This window comes from Accipiter gentilis, chromosome 16 (genome assembly GCF_929443795.1).
Source record: "Accipiter gentilis chromosome 16, bAccGen1.1, whole genome shotgun sequence".
Taxonomy (NCBI): domain Eukaryota; kingdom Metazoa; phylum Chordata; class Aves; order Accipitriformes; family Accipitridae; genus Astur; species Astur gentilis.
This window is the reverse complement of record NC_064895.1, coordinates 6,601,716-6,618,534: the sequence shown is the minus strand read 5'-3', so window position 1 is coordinate 6,618,534 and position 16,819 is coordinate 6,601,716. Positions and strand designations below refer to the sequence as shown.

Genomic DNA, 16,819 nt, shown 5'->3' with positions numbered 1-16,819 from the left:
CTTTCAGAGGAATTTAATTGAGATGAGTTCTGAGACAACATAAAGATAAAAACACAGACACTCTCATCCTATGCAGATAGTGCTGTCTTCCCAAAGCCAGTTCCTTGAGAATGGTACAGGTCTTAGCTGTAACCTACTGCCTAAGAATGAAAAATGTTAGATAAAATAAACTGAAAATGGTATGTTAAGAAAGTAGATTTTGCAGATGTCAAAGACACATTACCCCCCTCGATCATCTGCCAAAGGTCTTGGGGGCCAGGGGAGCCCCTGCTGACTGGAAGCTAGCCAGTGTTACTGCAGTTTACAAGAAGGGTATGAGGGAAGACCTAGGGAACTATAGGCCTGTCAGTCTAACCTCAGCTCCTGGAAAAATTGTTGAGAAGATTATACTGGGTGCTATTGAAAGGCATTAAAGAATAATGCAATCAGCAGGCACAGTCAACGTTGAACGTGTTCACAAAAGGAAAGTGCTGTTTAACTAATTTGATATCCTTCTACTATAAGGTCACCCACCTAGTGGATGAAGGGAAGGCAGTGGATATAGTTTTTCTGGGTTTTAGTAAGGTTTTGATACTGTCCCTCACAACACCCTTCTGAACAAGCTGTCCAACTGCGGGATGAGCGGGTTCATGGTGTGCTGGGTGAAGAAGTGACTGAAGGGCAAAGCTCAAAGGGTTGTAGCGAATGGGGCTACATCTGGCTAGTGACTTGTCACCAGCAGTGCTCCTCAGTGCTCAGTTCTAAGGCCAGTTCTGCTCAAGTGTATTTATTAACGATCTGGATGCAGAAGTTGAATGCACCATTACCAAGTTTGCTGATGATACGAAACTGGCAGGTGCTGTTGACTCTCTTCAGGGAAGACATGTCTTGCAGAGGGATCTAGATCAATTGGAGCACTGGGCAATCACTTATGGGATGAAATGTAACAATTCAAAATACCGGATTCTGCACCTGGACAGAGTAATGCCAGGCACAAGTACAGACTGGGAGAGGAGTGGCTGGAGAGCAGCCCTGCAGAAAGGGATCTGAGGGTGCTGGTTGGCAGCAGACTCAGTATGAGTCAGCAGTGTGTCCTGGCAGCTAAGAGGGCAAACCCCATCCTAGGGTGCATCAAACACAGTATAACAAGCGAGTCAAAAGACGGGATTATCCTGCTGTATTAGTGTTGGTGCAGCCTCACCTGGAGTACTGTGTGCAGTTCTGGGCCCCTCAATTTCAGAAAGATGTGAAGGTCCTTGAGTGCATCCAGAGGAGGGCAACACAGCTGGTGAAAGGGCTGGAAGGAATGTCCTGTGAGGAGTAGCTAAGGACTTTGGGCTTGACTAGTTTGAAGAAAAGGAGGCTCATTGCTCTCTACAGCTTCCTGAGGAGGGGAAGTGGAGAGGGAGGTGCTGAGCTCTTCTCCCTTGTATCCAGTGATAGGATGTGTGGGAATGGTTCAAAGCTGTGCCATGGGAGGTTTAGACTGAACATTAGGAAGCATTTCTCTACTGAGAGGATGGTCAGCCACTGGAACAGGCTTCCTAGAGAGGTGGTCGATGCCCCAAGCCTGTCAGTGTTTAAGAGGCATTTGGACAATGTCCTTAATACCATGCTTTAACACTTGGTCAGCCCTGAATTGGTCAGGCAGTTGGACTAGATGATAACTGTAGGTCCCTTCCAGCAGAAATAGTCTAGTCTAGTCTAAAAATCAAGGAAGTTATTGAAAGAATTGCAGAGATGGAGCTATTTCAGCACTGACATTTCATATAAATCAGAGGGGGGTTGTGATAGTGCATTAATTTTTTTGTGTTCTAACATTAAATATATTTGTAAAACTATGTTAATTTTCTTCTCTATTACAAACTTACCTGCATGTATTTGCAACCTTTTTGTTAAATATGAATCCATATTACTCTTATGGTTCATTTATATTAAAAATACAGTATTTATTAAAAAAGAAAAGCAGACAAAGTTTTCCATTTGGTCTGTATGATACCCATATGTATATAAATAACAGTGTTGGTTCTCCTCTCCTTCTTAATTTGTGTTCCAATTTTCTTTTTTTTTTTTCAGTTTTCTAAAAATATTTCCAAAATTAACAACCACACAATCTACACCTTAAATGCCCTATACCACTATCAGTCAGAAATGGATGAGTTTCCAAGAATATTCTCCAACATCAGATAATGTTGTAAAAGGTAGTGCCAAAAACCTGGGAAGCCGTAGCATAACCTTTTCTTTCAGATTTCTAAGGAAGATTTCTGTCTGGAGAATTAAAGAACTTCTAGCACAGAGTATCAAATTTAGGAAAGACTTAGGTAGTCCAGTGTGTATTAATGGACTGCAATTATTTATAAAATGTACTGGAAGTATAGTATAAACTGCAAATTCCATTATATTGCTTATACTTGTATTCCTTAAAATGGAATTCGCAAACAAACCTGAATACTCAGTAACTGTAAGTTTCTTTCATCTTACTTGAAATGGAGCATTTGAGCTGATAATTTAGGCAGTCCACAGAAATATGGTGCTTACCACACCTATCATGTGACATCCTCAACAGTGTAATTAGTTGAGGACTATTCTTATTCCTTAATGCTATATGATCAAATACCTGAAGAACAGAGTTATCATATTCTTGATTATATAAATTCAAGTACCTTAGGCTTTAATTCTTTAATTTCTTGTGTATCAATATTTTATTAGAAAACACATTGCAATCAGTCAGTGAAAGAAATTGTTTGGGTTTTTTTTGTTTTGGTGTTGGGTTGGGTTTTTTTGTTGTTCTTTTTTAAAAAAAGTGTTCAAATATTACACAACAAAGTTCTGAACATGCCATCATCTCTTCCTAAAAGAATCAGAATTGATCACCATCCTGCTGAAGTCAACAGCACTGTTACCATTCTTAGCTTAAAAATCAAACTTAGGACAGAGAATCAAAAAAAAGAAAAACATTTGCATTTCAATCCACAGATATAGCAAGCAAGATGATTATATAGGCCTGATTCAAATAGAAATGATAAATTGAACACATGAATATGACTATATCCCTGAACTTCAATTTGTGTTAAAAATCCATGCAAAAAATATAGGTTGATGATGGAACACTAAGTAAAACTTTTTTAAAATTATGAGACAACATTATCTAGATGTCTTTTATGTCTTGACTAAGTAGACCAATTTTTTTTTCCTGATCTAGGTACTCCAAGTAAAGTGTATTTAGACTGTATTTGAAAAAAAACTTTAAAAACTGAGTTAGAGTTTCCACTACAGTTCAAGAATCTACTATAAGGTGCAACAACATAAATCAAGCATTTCTACAAATTTATATTGTTTTTCAAAGATTTTTATTTCACAGGTCACAGAAAGTTTTGTTTCTCAGGAATATATTTCATATCAAAAGTGCCATATAACTATATTATTTTCTCTTATGTTATTTGGAAGCAATGATATAGCATGTGTTAGATGTATGCTCCAGGACTTAGCCAGAGAATATAATTAGAAGCTTTAAGAAGTGATAAATGCTGCCATTTTTAGATGTGACATTTAAAATCCTTTTAAACAGAGGCATTCATCTAGAAATGGTACCTTTTGAATATCAAGGCAATGACAAAGTCAGGGTTTACTTTTATTCTCCAGTCACATTCTTTTCCAGGAGGATAAGGCTGTGGATAGTTAGGTGATAAAATAACTCCTGCCGGGCCTGTCAGGTTTCCTCCACATGCAGCTGTCACAGTGTAAAAAGAAATAGGAATATGGTCACAAGTTAAATTCACAAGAACATATTAGCTTATATATATAGCTTATATATATAACTCCTAGTTAAATAGGAGTAAATTGACTTCTACATTTACCAAAAATAGTAATAATTGTAAAAAAAACAAAACACAGAACTTTCTCAGTTCCAGCTAGCAAACATTTTTGTATTTTCCTTAAAAAAGTGAGCTTTGTTCCTATTCAAAAGAAGCATGAGAAAAGCTCTTTCTAAAGAAATAAAAATATGAAGTTATATAGGAAGTCCTGTATATTCTTGCTGTTACTTAATGACATCTCTATCAAGATGAAGTATTTCTTATGCACTGGAATTACTTTAAGAACTGGGAAAACTCAATAGCAGGATTCAGGATGCAGTTTCTTTTGACCGTAGGTGTAACACAAAACAGTTTGATTGAATCAGTAAATGTTATTACCCAAATCAAAAATCAAATGCATTCATTTAGTTACCATCAATTGAATTTACTTTTATACAGATAAGGAATCCAACTTCCAAAGATGATAATCACATAGAAATCTAACTAAGAAGCACAGTAGTCAGCACAGGCTTCATCTACATTACCAAGTCATGCAGACTGATAGGAACACATTGTAGTGCAAAACAGTTGGTACTAAGGATTTGGAGTCTGCATTAACATTTTAAAGAAGGATTTTTTTTCAGGCTATTTCTAGTCCAGTCCAATGGACTGAATGCTTACTACTGGTTGGAGTACATCAGATGCACTCATAGAACACATCTTGCAGTTTAGTTTCATTCAAAAGCTCCAACAAAATTCAAAATCATGAACTAAAGCGTGAGCAAGAAAATTTACTTGGAAGCCATGCTCCTAACCCAAATGAAAACATTAATGAACACATTCCCCTCATGTTATTTATGAAAACAAACCAAACTTCCCCCTCCTCCCCCCCAGTATTTATTTCTTTGTTTGTTTATTTAAACACTTAGTATATATATATATGTATCTAGGGGGTTTTGTGTCTGTAGTTTTGGTATTTATTTATTATTTTTGATCCCGTGTATGGGGGGTTTGTGTTGTTTTTTGTTTGGTTGGTTGTGGTTTTTAAATTTTTTATTTCTTTTTGGTTTTATTCACAAATAACAGTTCCAGGAAATGTTTCACATGTTCCTTATGTGTGCTGATGATTCAGCCTGAGATAACCATTATCAAAGTTATAAAGTACAAATAGAGAAGAAAACATTAAACAATCAGGAATGGAAGTCACACAATGTTCAGAGTACCGAGTAGTACAGTTATTAAATGTAAATAATTTTTCATTTATAAGTCAGCATACTGAAATAAGGACTTTATGGAAATTTTTTAAATGACATCTAATGGCTTTACAGAACCCTTAAGGTTTCTAATATTGTCATGTCTACGGTAAAGATTACTTTAATCTGCTTTCCCATTCAAAGTCACCTTGAGTATATGAAAGAATAACAATACGTATACAATTTTTGCCCAAATGTACTCTCTCTTTCCTTCTTTATTTCCTTCTTTCGTGTTTTGGGGTTATTTTACTAGACTGTAAAAAAATATGGAGTGATTATAATTGGTATTTACAGAAAGAGCATGAATCTTCTAGACCTTTAGGCACCAGATATCTTATTTTTTATTTTTATTTAAATATTTTTAATCTGTGAATAATCCCAGTATATTTAGTAAACATTTTCATACTGCTATTTATACATTGCACACAAGGTATCCAGAAGACAATGTTCAGATTATATGCTGCTACAATTATGCTAGATGATATGGAGTTAGAGACACTATCTTGCATTATCCCGAATCCTTCCCAGTAATTTTGAGATATCCATAAACACATCAGAGAAACAAAGGAACTGCAGTTGTTTGGGGATTTGCTGTTCTTGAAAGAGCCTCCCAAAAATGGCTTGGAGAAAGAAAAAGCATTATGCTTATTCCAGCACTATTAAAATGTATTGTATCTGGGTTTTACAGTTATTAAAATAAGTCTTCATTTAATTATAAATCAATAGGCAACAAAATTATAAAGATTTAAAAAATTACTACACCAAGCAGATTTTTCACAGATGTTGATTAACTCAATCTTAGAATTTTAGAAGAACTACACTGATGACCTTAAAATACATTTAAGCAAGACTTCTAAGCCTGTAATTATTCTTCTACTGACCAGGAACTCAGAGAAACCTTTATGCCACATAGGATTTTGGAACCAAGAATCAAAACTTGTTTCAGAGAAAGATCTCCCACCATCTCCTGGTTTTATAGAAATATATCTCAATTCTTTCAACAGTGTTGTCACTTGGACCCCCTTCTCTGCATTTACCTTTCCCAACAAGCATCCTGCTTCAGAAAAAATATCTTTAGCTTCCTAGGGACTGCACAGGATTGGTATTTAATCTATAGAAAATTCAGACAATTTTCAGAATAAATAATGGATTACAGTTTATGTAACTAAATTATTACATAGAAGACCATTCTAATGAGACCATTTCAACAAGAATTTTTTTATCCAAATCACCTCTTCCATTTAATTATTTCTATTAGACTTTGTCAATTTTAAACTTGCATGATGTTTAAAACCGGAAGAGCGAGAAAATGACATCCAAAAATAGTGTTAATCTTGAGAATGAGGCTGTCAGTAACCATAAGTACGAAATAACTGGGTTCTGCAAAGAGCATCACTCCAGCATGAGCATGATGCCCACTAGTTGAACAAGAAATCTGATCTGTATTAATCTTAAACAGAGACTTAACATTTCATCTTATTACCTATGCATGTAGGAGGATCAGGTTGCCAGAAGAATCGGTTATTCAGCTGCACACATGTAATTTTAGCCTGTCCTTGAAGTTGGTAGCCAGGGTCACATTGAAAGGTGGTAGTGTCTCCAGGCTCTCTGCTGTCTCCATATCTAGTGCCATTCTGTGGTGTCCCAGGATCATTACAGGTTGATGCAATAGAAGCTGTAAGGGAATGATGAAATAAAGCTTTAAGGTGTAGATAGTAAACATCCATAATTAAAAGCACAATATTTTTACAAGAGCATTCCAACCAGAGGCAATATTATTTACTCATCAGTTAATATAGGAAGGCATTTTGTTTCTTTATTTTTATGAGAATCTGCCCACTGAGATACATCTTGATTATGTTGGCTTCCTGCCAGTTTCCTTAGTATAAAATATGGCCTGAGAGGAAACAAATACAAGCTTTTCTTTCTTTTTATTTCCCTCTTCTTTTTTTTCTTTTTCTTTTTCTTTTTCTTTTTTTTTTTTTTTTTTTCTTTTTGGCGGGGGGGTGTCCAGTTAATGCATCAAAAAAGCTAGTAACTCCTTTTTTCACTTTAACATTCTGGTTATCAAAAAAAAAATTCTTTATGCACTTTGATGTCTTTTGTGCAATAGGGTAAGTAACATAATATAAATAACATTGGTTTATAGTCTTAATATCCTGCAGCATGCAAATGTTATGTTTACCCAGCTGGCTGAATGAAATAGCAGTTTTATGTAGCCCTGAAGTTCCCATTTCAGGGTCAAGCAACAACTTTCTTAGAGTACACTCACACTGAATCTAAGCAAAATATCTCACCTATGTTCAGTCTCCTGAGTTTGGATATGGATTGTGCTTTGTAAAAAAATAAATTAATTTAAAAAGCAATGTTAAACTGAGGAGAACAACCAGTATGGTATGACTTAAAGCAAGGAATCATCCAGAAAGTGGATACACAAATCTACATCCACTATGGATTTGTGGAAGGTGCCAGGTCTCTTCCACTGGCTTCAGGTATTCAACACCCTGAGCTGCAGTAAACATTGCAGTCTTCCCAAGGAAGGAGGTCCCATATCTGGGAGACTACTGTCCCTAAATCACTGAATCACACTATTTCCTACCAGTCCAGGCTGCTCCACCCAAACATGTCTTTTTCAAAGAACTCACCACAATTGTGAGCAAAAGCCAAAATAAGAAGTCACAAACCCAGTGTCACAATCACCATTAATGATAATGGTGCGTATCTACAAGTCCCTCTACCACTTTCACCATCTTCATTCAAATGAGTCTAAATTTCTTGAATCCAGCCACACTTTAAAAAAACTGCTACACTACACCCTTCTGCTCATCTCCGGTACTGTAAGGGGTAATCATTGAAAAACGTAAAAAATCAATACTAAATTACTGTCTTTTTTTCTAATATGAACTATGTATACTTTCTTGTGTGCCTATGCATCAGACAACTGATTCATTCTTAAACTGATTAACAACCATCTCAACTGTACATCTGATGTCTTTTCAAGATGTACTTTTGCTCTGATGTCTGCAAAACATGATCAGACCAATGAGAAGCATTCAGAGAAAAACTGATGTAATTTATTAAAAGCATATATGCTATTGTTAGAACTGGTTTTTACCACTTTGTTGGCTGATGAGCTAAATGTTACTGTTACTTATCATATTTGGTTGTGCCATTCTCCAATGGGAGAGCAGTAACTATGTCTTTCTGTATTTTGAACAGTATGTAGCACTTCAAGTACCTGGGTTTTAGGACAGTGTTACAAATTACAGGCCCAAAAGACTAAAAAAATAAAATATTATTTCTTTATGCTTGATAATCACTTTCTATCATTTTGAATAGAGGGGCACAGTCTCCTCCATATCCCCTATAAATGATGTGTGTTAGTGATAACAGTCCATCCTTCCTGCTCTATTTTTTGGGGTGGTTGGGTTTTTTTTTCATATTTTCTGTTTCAGTCCCAGGAAACATTAATATTTCATTAAAATGATTTTGTTAGCTCATTTCAAATGGTATACCCCAAGGGCTTGCATAAGAGAAAAGAGCTCCACCACTACCACCACTATGCAATCTTCGTGACCATAATGTGCAGATAATCCATTTTCCATATTAATAACTGCATCTACTGCTTCTGTCCACACCAAAATATTATACCACTATAAGAAACAGCAAGAGCAACTAAACATTTGCAAAACTAAAACAGTTACCAAGTTGCACAACTGGAAAACTTTTTTTTTCCCTGTTGTAAACTTTCAGGAGACAGAAAGATTGAAAAAAGAATGAGCAAAATGAGAAACAAACATTTTGCATTCATAAAATGGTTTTATGCATGTTCTAGCAAATAGGTGGTTACTTAGACAAACCACAGAAACCATAAAACATCTCTATGTAAGAATTCATGGCTTATGATAATTAACACACTACAAACACAGGAGCTTTGTTTAACTTTTTATTATTCATATTTTTTTCTCCTTGTTTCCATTCCAAAATACTACATATCATACCTTTGGATGGTTCCTCTATCTAAATGAAATAAAAGAGATGGCAGGTTATTTTAACAGTGATGGACTTTTTTCCACCAGAATTTATAAGCGTCAATCCAAGAATTAAAGGAATGGCTGTCACTGCTAATGAGTACTGTGTAAGCACTCCCCAGGCACCACTCTGACAATTTACCTGACATCCTGTATTAGTGCAGTTTACTAAATGTATACTTGGCCACAGGGGAAGGAAAGCATAGTCATGACCTCAGAGAAGTTATTTCTTATTTGACAGACAGTAACAGCTTTAAAAAATGGATCACTATAGTGCATATCTGTTAAAGAATCATAATTCTTTTGAGTAAATGGGCATAAGCCCATCTCTGTCATTAATTAGTATCTTTTTTCCAACAAATTTCTGAATATCTTAATTTTCTCCTTAAAACTTATGCAATATAATATCTCAGCAAACACTTTTTTCCCATTTTGATTGTCAAGTATGCACCCATTATGAAGAACTGATGCCTTTTAATATTCATTTCACTGTTAATCTCCATTTCTTATACAGAAAGTTATAAATTTTAAAAACAGTCACAGATGTTTTATAAGCACCAAAATGTTTTTTACACTTTTGTTCTTGCAGCCTCAGAAGTTACTTTATGTATGTGAAACTAACAACCTTTTTATCCTGCCAAATACACTCAATCCTAATTAAGCAAAACACCAGACATTTAAGCACTGATGTGTCATCTAGTAAAGTGAACATTTAGACAGACTGTCAACTTTTCAGCTTGTCTCCTTTCCAAGTTGTTTTACTTCTCAAGATCCCCAAGAGGTTCTGTAACTGCATGAAAATTACAAGTCTACTATTGCTTCATTTGGTATTGTGCAAATATCTAAAGGGTATAGAGGTTATATGCATTGATAAGTAATCCAGACATTAAAAATCACCAGTTCTGCTGTCATTGCTCTTCTTTTATAACAGGCTCTTTTCCTCTCAGCCCTTACACTGATATATAGACACACAATTAATATCTAGCTTACATACTTATGACAAGGGCCATGTTCATGCTGTGATGTAACACTGCCATATGCAATTTTCTAAAAAAACTGATGAATTCAGAAACTTGAAGCTGAACACAATTAAAACATATATGCTGTAAAGCAGGGAAAGCAATAACTACATTTTAGACTCAAGGGTGCTAAACCAAACCAAATTCCATAGTTAGACTTTTTAGAAATGACTGAGAAAAATTAGGTGCCTAAAAAGGCATAGCCAGGACAGAGGATTTGAATTCCATTAAGCTGGAAAGGAACTAAATGGCTGCTTCTCAGTTCTTGCACATGTGTTGTAAGCAGTAAGCTACATGATACTCAGTGGGTTATAGAGTAATACTCTGTACAGATTTCCCATCTCTTACTATCTCACCTGCTTGGAGTGGAACAGGCTTCTGTGTACACAAATGATGGAACTAGAGGTATGTGCCAGAAGAATGGGCAGCTGGGAAAACCACAGATTGCTAGGGAATTTTCAGACCTCCATATGTTGGCAGCCACTGTGTTAAGCCTCTGTTTTTAACTTAATAATCTTCCAGAATCCCATTTCAGAACTTATTTGGGATTTGGCCCCAAATTACATTTTCAAAATTGATTTAAAACTTCACTGAAAATCAATAGGAGGCTGTTTTTTCTTAGAATATGACACACTGTATTTGTGTGTCTGTAGCCTTGTGAGCAACATGTTAGATTTGTGCCTGATTTGTCTTTCACCTGAAGGACGTTTCTTTTTTTTATCAGTTTGTTTAGCCTGTAATCTATTGTAGCTCGAGAAAAGAAAGACATCACCTTCATCAATATCGTGTTCACTATGTCTATGGTAAATAATCACATAAGCTACTTGCTGTAGTGTTGTGCTGCAGACACTCTATTTTTTCCTACTCCACGTGGTTACAAAAATAATAAAGGCTTTTCAGGAGTTAGGCTCATAAATTGCAGGCAATGCACAAGCTTCCCCATGTCTAGTGCATTATGCTTGCACAAAAGGTTTGAGAGGATTTTGCAATATCAAAGCTGAGACATTGTACATAGGATTTGCAGTGATTTCAGACTAACAAACATTTCCAAACGTGAAAAAATAGTGTATGCTCTCTAAAAAGTATCTCATGTAATATAGGTAAACGTACAGACCAAGAACTGTGCAAATTAGCATCAACCACGTATTTAAATGTCCTGTATTGTCCAAGAATGTAAAGAAAAAAAGAAACCCAAATGCTAATGCAGCCTCTTTCATTAAGTCTGAAGTACAAAAGTTCAGGAGTTTAGAGATAACCATCAAAGTAACCGACAAGATTAATTTCTGCTCAGTTCCACGGGAAGGGAATGAAGAACTGCTACCCACGATGAAACTGAGGCTGCGTTGCCCAGGCCATGGATTAGACAATGGATAGCAATGCTATGACACATAGCATTCCTACCCATCATCTAATTCATTAGCATGAAATTGTGTTATTTTGAGTATGCAATGCAACATTTATAGCATCACAGAAAGCAAGACAAGAGACTGAACTGCAAAACGATTAGGTTAGGCTTTAAAAAGGAATCTTGAATTCTTGTGTCCATTTATTTATTTCAACATGGGATGTCTTAATGGATTTCATTTTCTTTGAACTCAAAATTTAGTTAGTAAGACAAATATATGATTACAGAAGTGTAAATTTCTTTTAAAATATATTTTTGTGCTAACCCCCTTTTCTTGATAATTTAATTGTGAATCAAACTGGAATAATTGCATGACAAATCCTAGCAAGGAAGATTCTGTCATGGAAATGCTTATACTACTTAGGTGTAGTAGCTCAGGCCATTTGGCAAGTGATTAAAAGTTATCTCAGCAATAAAAGAACAATTTACAAGACAACAGTACTCTTAACAGTTTGAGATAGGTGACACAGTTACTGTAAGAATTGCTGTAGACAAATGATCAAATGGAATTACAAAACTGGACAGAGCAGGCATCATTGCTTAAACAGATTTGTCGGATTAAGCCCAGTGTCATTAGGAACTATGGAACACAGAACTGCTGAATGCTTAAACTCTTGTCAGAGGAAGTAAGATATCAACAGATGTGTCAACATCTGACACAATAATTTCCAAATAATTGTTCTAATTAACTGGTTGGTATAAGTTGTTTATTTTTATTACCATAATTGATGACTTGTTAAGGTAGAGATATAGTCAGGCATCTTTACTCATCATTGCTTATATCTGCATTTACTTCAAGAGCAAATTTTAAAAATATTGGGAGAGCAAGCAAACAACAGAAAAAAAAATGGACTAAACCAACTATAGAAGTGCCTTAATTTTGTATCTTTGCTTTTAATAAAATGAGTGTTCTTCTAATAACATAGAAATATTTCAAAGAAATTAAGGAAAAGTCTGCTACTTTATTAACTTTTTGCCAGTTCTTCTGTATTAGCAAAAAAACCCCTAACCTTTCTGTTCTCATGAAAGCAAAGATAGCTATATTGTTAATTAAAGTGTATGCTTACAGAATACTATGACTAGGAGAAATTAACAATGCCATAGAACCAGAGGGAGGCATAAAAAATGATCACAGATGGGTCTGACTCTAGAAAAGCCAGACATTTCCAAAAATGTTTTTTCTATATTAAGAAGAGTGCAAATAAACCTTTGATGTATTATAGCCTTGAGGAGCAAAATCTATGAAACCAGCTGAGGAACTATGAATGCATTATTTAGTTTAAGAAAAGGATACAGTTCTCTTTAAGTTGCAACAGCTGAGAATTTAGTTCAAGAAAAAAGGCTAGACAGTAAAGGTAGAACTACTATTAGGTATTGTTAAAATAAGGCTGAGTCTGTAAGAATGATAAGGCAACTAGCAACTGCCAGTGCTGTTCCTATCATCTGCCACCTCTATTGGTTTTGTTAAATATTAAGAAATGAATTATATGGTTAGATATAAACAAGCTCTCAATAAAATAAGCTTCAGGTCAATAAAAGCAATGGACCATCCGCTAGCATGGGGTTTAGGTGCTTTCAGGAGCCTAGAGTAGCTGAAGATTAAACATTCAGGGTAAGATTGATCTGCTTCAACATAGGTGGCTAGTCTCATTTGAGGTGCCTTACAATATCCAAGGTATCTGCACAAGACTGGAAGATACGACCAACGACTTATGGGTGTGTGACCTTCTGGACTAGCAGATGGAGATTAGCCAGGATACCTTATGGAATATCAAAGGGAAGTAGAGATCTGTAAAAAGACAGGTAGGATTCATTTCACTTGCCCTTAAATGTCCAGAGATTTGAAATTTAGCATATGTTAGTACAACTAGACCGATAGCTGATAACAAGAAAAAGGCAACTTCAGAGGGAAATTTATCCCATTTACCTTAGATGTAGGACAGAATTAAGCTAGGTTAGAAAACTTATTTTTTGTGGTTAACTTAGGCAGGAAGTTTTTGCTGCCAGTAATTTTGTTTCTTTGGAATCAAGAAGCCAAATACCAAATTTGCCTATACCCTTCTTGTGTTCACTTTTAGTATCATGACCAGGAAGAGTCGGTTGACATCCCTGACTTGTAATACATAGTTTAAATGTATTTAACCCCAAGAGTAAAGGTCAATTTTGTACAATGAGCTCCATTTTTTGTCCTTTTATGCATGATTAAATGGTAATTAAGTTTTAATGAAAAGCATTAGACTGATTACAATTAACATAATCACTCTTGTCAGTTCGTGTCCTCATGCTCTACATGCTGAGCTGAGTGGGCAAGACAAGACACTTTTAATAGTGTTCAAACATTTTGTAACCTTCAGCCACTTATATTTTTCCATTAAAAATACCTCTAATTACATTTACAATCAACAGTAAGTAATTTATAGGTGATATTTTCTGATCTACCTCATACTATCCTTTCACAGCACCTCTTTTTTAGGCAGATGCAGTAAAGACATTCTAGACTGCAAAGTAGAGAAAGTAATCAGCACATTCACGCACAGTGAAATAAATTCACCAGCTAAAAGTTAGCACTTTAATGCTTTGTCTTTAAGCTGTTGTTCTGACCTGATACTCTCAGATGTATATCCTTTGTATGATCCCTTAAGTGGATATTCACTGACATAGACGCTCATCCCAATTGCATAGTCCAATACAGAAATTGCATGTCTAAGAAGTCCAGATTAATGAAAGTTTTCCAAACCTGTGCAATTATGCACCTGAAGTTTACTTCTTGGACTGTAATTAATATTTAAATAAAATATACTCATTAATAAATGCAACACTTGAAAATCCTTCTAGTGACACAAAGACACGAAACTTGAGCAGTCACCTTCACAGAACTTGTAATAAAACATCTACATCTTCTGCAATTAGCAGAAAAGAGTTCAAGCAACTCAAGACTTTTATTCATTGAGTTACAAACCACTAAAGTAGTGAAATTTCAATATTCTGTGCAGCTTTGCTATAAACTGGCCTACAGTTTGAACACACGATGAATACTAAAGCATGCAAAGATCCTCACTTAGCCATAGATTACTTAGTTTAAATCCTTTACAGATCAAGGCCACAGTAGTCTGCCCATTGCCTCAAGAAGACTAAATAAACGAAGCTCTGATTTTTAGATGAAATAATTTAACATTTACTTTAACATATTCCTTAAATCATATTTTTTACTCCTTACAATTAAAAAATTAATAAAACATTCCACTTGTCAAGCAGGGTGAATGAAACTTTAATATCATTTTCCCTTTACTTGAGCTAAGGCATTCAGTTCTTCACCACTAATTGCAGTAAGACATACTTTGCAATTGCCAGCATGATCACTGAGTGCATCCATCAGATATTATACTAAGATGACAAAATCAGTTCTTCACCCTTAAAGCATTAAATTGTCTCCTACTTACTATAAGTATCACTGAAAGTCAAAGAATGTGTTAACAAATCTAACTGCTTAAACATTTTCCTCCTTTCAAAATTTGTGCATAAACTTGTAAATATTTTCATACAACATAAAGTGTTTGCTATCCCTAACAGAGAAAAAAAACCCCCTTCATTTCCACAAATGTAAAATTTAACTTTTTTCAAATAACATGAAAAGCAGCATGTTATATATATAGTACACTGGTCAGAAATTCTAGAAATATTTATTCTGATCTTTCTCTTTAATTCATTTTGCATACTATTAACTTTTAACTAGGTACCTTAGGGCTGATGAAAGAGCCTGTGGTTTGGGGGGTACAGCATTCAGAAAAATCAAGCAAAATGAAGTAAACAGGTAAATGTAAAATGCATTATTTAGAGACCAGGAGACGCCCAAAGTATACTTCCTCATGCAAATAATAATAACTGAAAGCTTAATAGTGCCCTTTACTTCTGAATGACAGAGAAGGTTTTAAATAATACTCCTACTCTCACACATTTTATTAATTCATAATTTTTACTCTCACACATTTTATTAATTCATAATTTTACTATGTTCCTGATGAGAAATACACTTACATACATTATATCTAGATATATAAGGATGCAACAACTTTGTGAAAGACAATGATCCAGTCTCCCTGCAGTCCTACCCCCTGTCTCTAACATTTCAGTCATAGTATCATAGAAAAACTCCACATACAGAGTTTTACAATATTGATCACTTGTACAATACCAATAACGGCTCCTCTGTATACAGAGGGGATTTCACTTTAGACCTAAAGATGAATTTGATTAGTTAAAATAGAAATGTATTTCAATATGGTAAGATATATTTTCTTCCTCAGTTTAACATTAACAGAGGTTAAGGTCATAAAAATGATGCATAAAGCAACCAATGCTGTGAGAAAAAAACCAAACAACATAAAGAGTAAACACAGAATAATATATTATTAGGTAGCACTGGCAGGAACATTTAAAACTGTCAGTGCAGAAGAAAACTTATCTATGTACAAACCTATTTTTACTTGTTAAATAGTGCTAATGAGATAATGGTAGGCATGTGATTGCTGTACAAAACAAGGAATAAGAAAACTTAAACATTCAAAGCAAATCCAAAAATTCTCCTTAGTCATAGGTATTTGCATAAGTATATAAAATAATTAAAATAATATAATCTTTTTTAAAGACTGAGGAAGTTGAAAGATGAGAAACAGTTAATGTATATAAGTATAATATATATAAATAATGCATATAATTCTTGTATTTAAATGAAAAAATATTTACGTACTTGAAAACTGAATGGAGAAGCCTGATTTGCTGATGAAGAAATCACTGTCAAATTGTAATGTTAATGAGTTGAAAGTACTGTGAATATCCTCTGGAAGAGCTGAGCCACTCCATTCTTTCAGAAGTATGCTGCTCTCAATAGGCCCATCCCATACCTTCAAGATGTCATGAGCAACCTCAGTGTCAAAAACAATAAAATGCAGACTGCAAAGAGAAAATAAAGCAGTGCACATTACTCATTACACACAAATACACAAAACTCCATGCAATCATTCCCAAACTGTACTTAGTTTTGAGATGGTGTTTAGGACTGAAGCAGGGCTGGTGGTCCATTTTTCCTGTTGGATGAGCTGATCTTGTAAGAGAGATTCTACTCTGTTCTATAAATGCCTCAATTACAGAAAACACCATTACAGGGCATACAGTACTTGTTCTATAAGCTAACATTTTTATGATAGATATTTTAAGGGATAAGAACTATGATGTCATCAAAGATTTCCTCTCTATTCAAATGACGATACCAAGAACACAGATTGGCTTGAATTACATGCAATTGAAAAAAAGCAGCAGCTACTGGACAGCATACATAGCA

The 16,819-nt window shown here is 34.9% G+C and overlaps 1 protein-coding gene across 1 annotated transcript in view; it reads right to left on the bottom strand.

The window, feature by feature from the left end:
• Window positions 1-16,819, bottom strand: part of CSMD1 (CUB and Sushi multiple domains 1) — a 1,244,565-nt gene that overhangs the window by 228,093 nt on the left and 999,653 nt on the right. Inside the window, exons 26-28 of the mRNA XM_049818613.1 lie at window positions 16,229-16,431; window positions 6,510-6,701; window positions 3,571-3,709 (exon numbers count right to left, since the gene is read on the bottom strand). Of these exons, the coding sequence (XP_049674570.1) occupies window positions 3,571-3,709; window positions 6,510-6,701; window positions 16,229-16,431 (534 nt within the window). The remainder of the gene's footprint in view (window positions 1-3,570; window positions 3,710-6,509; window positions 6,702-16,228; window positions 16,432-16,819) is intronic.